General features: G+C 45.3%; 1 protein-coding gene across 1 annotated transcript; it reads left to right on the top strand.

Annotated features, from left to right (window-relative positions):
- The first annotated feature begins 1,953 nt into the window (after window positions 1-1,953).
- On the top strand, window positions 1,954-2,946 carry MC4R (melanocortin 4 receptor). Its single transcript, XM_015426778.1, has one exon. The coding sequence runs from the start codon at window positions 1,954-1,956 to the stop codon at window positions 2,944-2,946; it is 993 nt and encodes a 330-aa protein (XP_015282264.1).
- The last annotated feature ends 247 nt before the right edge of the window (window positions 2,947-3,193 follow it).

Here is a 3,193-nt window from a genome sequence, read left to right as displayed (position 1 = left end):
GCATTTCAGTTACAACAAATTTTATCACTCTGAGAAGCACCCACCAAAATATATATTCTTCCCTCCAGTCTATTATTTTCCATTTCAGATTGTTTTGTGCAATTGTTATATATTACTGGTATGTGTTGTGTCCCAGCTCAAACTGCAATGTTGAAACTGGTGGATCAGTGGTTGTACCAACCATGCACCTTTTTATTTTGTTTTTAACATTAGAAGTCACTTTTGCTACTTTTTAGTTGGAGGATCGGTTTGAAAAGGCTGTACAATAAAAAAAAAATGAAATTTATAAAAGCCGGCATATCAAACTACAGGAAAAAATAAGCAAAGCTTTTTTCAAAGAATATCTATTCTAATTTGCAGATAAACTAATAAGGCATTAGCTAGCAAACTTTGAATGTCAATCTCCAGTTCTGGGAAAAGCTGAGATAAAAATGCTCCCCAAAAATAAATAAATGTGTTTAATAAATTTTACGTTGCCATCAGTTTAAAACAGAAATATCAGTATGAAATCTAAACTTTATCATTTGAGTCTGAAGCATTAAAATTCATACACGGATTACTTCTTGGCAATTCTCCCTCTAAGCTGCGGAGTCTTGTGAACAAAAATTATACTTTGTGAGCTACTGGCATTTAAGATGTGAATGAGCAATTTGGCTGTTGCATCGATTAGTTTGCTCTGGAGCCATCCTTCCTGAGCGAAGACAAAAATGTGTGAGCCGGATGCTAAAAAAAACTGTGAGCTGGCTCACACCAACTCATCTTAGAGGGAACACTGCTTCTCAGTTTGGAATATTCAGCCTTCATTTGTGGCTTTGTATCTTCCGTCTTTGGGACTGAGCTCGAGCTATCCGTGATGCAAACAGCAGGGCAATGGGATTTCTTGTTTGAGAACACAGCAGTGAGAAAGAGGAGGCTGATGCAAACTGAGGACTGGTTACTACAGCACAGCATGACTCATTGTGAGCTTGGCATTCCTAATTAGAGGGAAGGAAGGAAGGAAGGAAGGAAGGAAGGAAGGAAGGAAGGAAGGAAGGAAGGAGTAACTTGTAACTTTTATATAGTTTAAGGATTTATTTTTCCAAGGCCCGATCAGCACCAGGAAGGAAGGAAGGAAGGAAGGAAGGAAGGAAGGAAGGAAGGAAGGAAGGAAGGAAGGAAGGAAGGAGTAACTTGTAACTTTTATATAGTTTAAGGATTTATTTTTCCAAGGCCCGATCAGCACCTTCAAGGAAGAGAAGACGATCTCGATAATGCTACAGAATCTCTGAAGCAAAGAAATCTGACGAGGTGAATACATCCTGCTGATATGCCTATTGAATCTCGTTTCGCTCTCGGATGCTCTGAGGCATCTGAAGCTTCCTTGGCAAGCTGGGTAGAATTCCAAAATGCATTCAGCATCTCACACATCCCTTTTCTCCCTATTGGCTGATCATCAGCCTGGAGGCAGGGCCCGCCGGTGACTACCTTTCCTCCACAGCACAGTACGAGAGTCAGCAGCAAGCAGGCACTGCCTGGGAGACTAAGTATATATTTACAGTCTGAAATTATCTTGTGCCGCAGAAGCAGGGAAGGGGATGCTTCGATCTTGTGGATCTAACTCTTGCAGAGAATAGCGGAAAAGTTGTTCTCGTATTGTCTGAAACCCTGGGTGCTGTCGAGAGAGAAATGGCATACAGCTATATCCTCGAGTAGGTTCAGGTGACTGTAGAAGTGGGTAAGCTCCCACTGACTACAGAGCACGGCGTCTCACACAGCAGAGGATGATTTTCTGCCGTTCCGTACCATGCTACTGTTCAGAACTGCAAGTTGCTGGTTAGCTGTAAAGCTGCCTACCCAGTGAAACTCTCCAAGAACCACCGGAGGGAGAAAAAACCAGGCACCAGTGGATTAAACAAGCAAGAAGCTGGCAGAACACTGCCTGAGCCACCTGCTTCTGGACCAGTGCTTTACACCATGAACTTCACATATCCCTATGGAGTTCATCAGCCTCCAACCTCCTGGAATCACAGCTATGGACTACACGGCGGAGGCACGAACAGGTCGACGGGGAAGGGCTACACGTCAGAAGGGTGCTACGAGCAACTTTTTGTCTCTCCAGAAGTGTTCGTCACCTTAGGCTTTGTCAGCTTGTTAGAGAACCTGCTGGTGATCGCGGCCATCGCCAAGAACAAGAACCTGCATTCGCCGATGTATTTTTTCATCTGCAGCTTGGCCGTGGCCGACATGCTAGTGAGTGTCTCGAACGGCTCGGAAACTTTTTTTTTGCTGAACAACCTGGATGCCGACGCGCAAGGCTTCACCGTCAGCATCGACAACATCATCGACTCGGTGATCTGCAGCTCCTTGCTGGCATCCATTTGTAGCCTGCTCTCGATCGCCGTGGATAGATATTTCACTATATTTTATGCTCTCCAGTACCACAACATCATGACGGTGAGGCGTGTCGGGATCATCATCGCCTGCATCTGGGCCGCCTGCACCATCTCCGGCGTCCTGTTCATTATTTACTCGGACAGCAGCATCGTCATCATCTGTCTCATCAGCATGTTCTTCACCATGCTAGTCCTCATGGCTTCTCTCTACGTCCACATGTTCATGCTGGCCCGGTTGCACATTAAAAAGATTGCCGTTCTCCCAGGGACAGGCCCGATTCGCCAAGGGGCCAACATGAAGGGGGCCGTCACCCTGACCATCTTGATCGGGGTTTTCGTGGTGTGCTGGGCCCCGCTCTTTCTCCACCTGCTCTTCTACATCTCGTGTCCCCACAACCCATACTGCATCTGCTTCATGTCCCATTTCAACCTCTACCTCATCCTGATCATGTGCAATTCGATCATCGATCCGCTCATCTATGCGTTCCGGAGCCAAGAGCTGAGGAAGACCTTCAGAGAGATAATGTGCTGCTGTACTCTGAGAGGAATATGTGATTTCTCGGGCAAATACTGAATGGACATTGATAGGCGACTGCATGTAAGCACTTTCTGTACAGACGGATCTTTCCTCCAGTGCTGTTTCAAAGACAGTCCAGGCAACATAAAGAACAGTGGACTTTTTTTCTACTGTATTTAATTGTATTCCCCCCTTTCCTCCTTTACGGTTGTCACACTGCAAGTGTGGTTATTATAAATGTTAAAGGGGTGGAGGCAGCTTGGGATTTCTCAGCAGATGGCAATTAAAGGGAAATGTCATGGTA

Source organism: Gekko japonicus, unplaced genomic scaffold (genome assembly GCF_001447785.1).
Source record: "Gekko japonicus isolate JY-2015 unplaced genomic scaffold, Gekko_japonicus_V1.1 scaffold4824, whole genome shotgun sequence".
In the NCBI taxonomy this organism is placed as follows: Eukaryota; Metazoa; Chordata; class Lepidosauria; order Squamata; family Gekkonidae; genus Gekko; species Gekko japonicus.
Note: the sequence above shows the minus strand (reverse complement) of the source record. Positions and strands in the feature narration are given on the sequence as shown.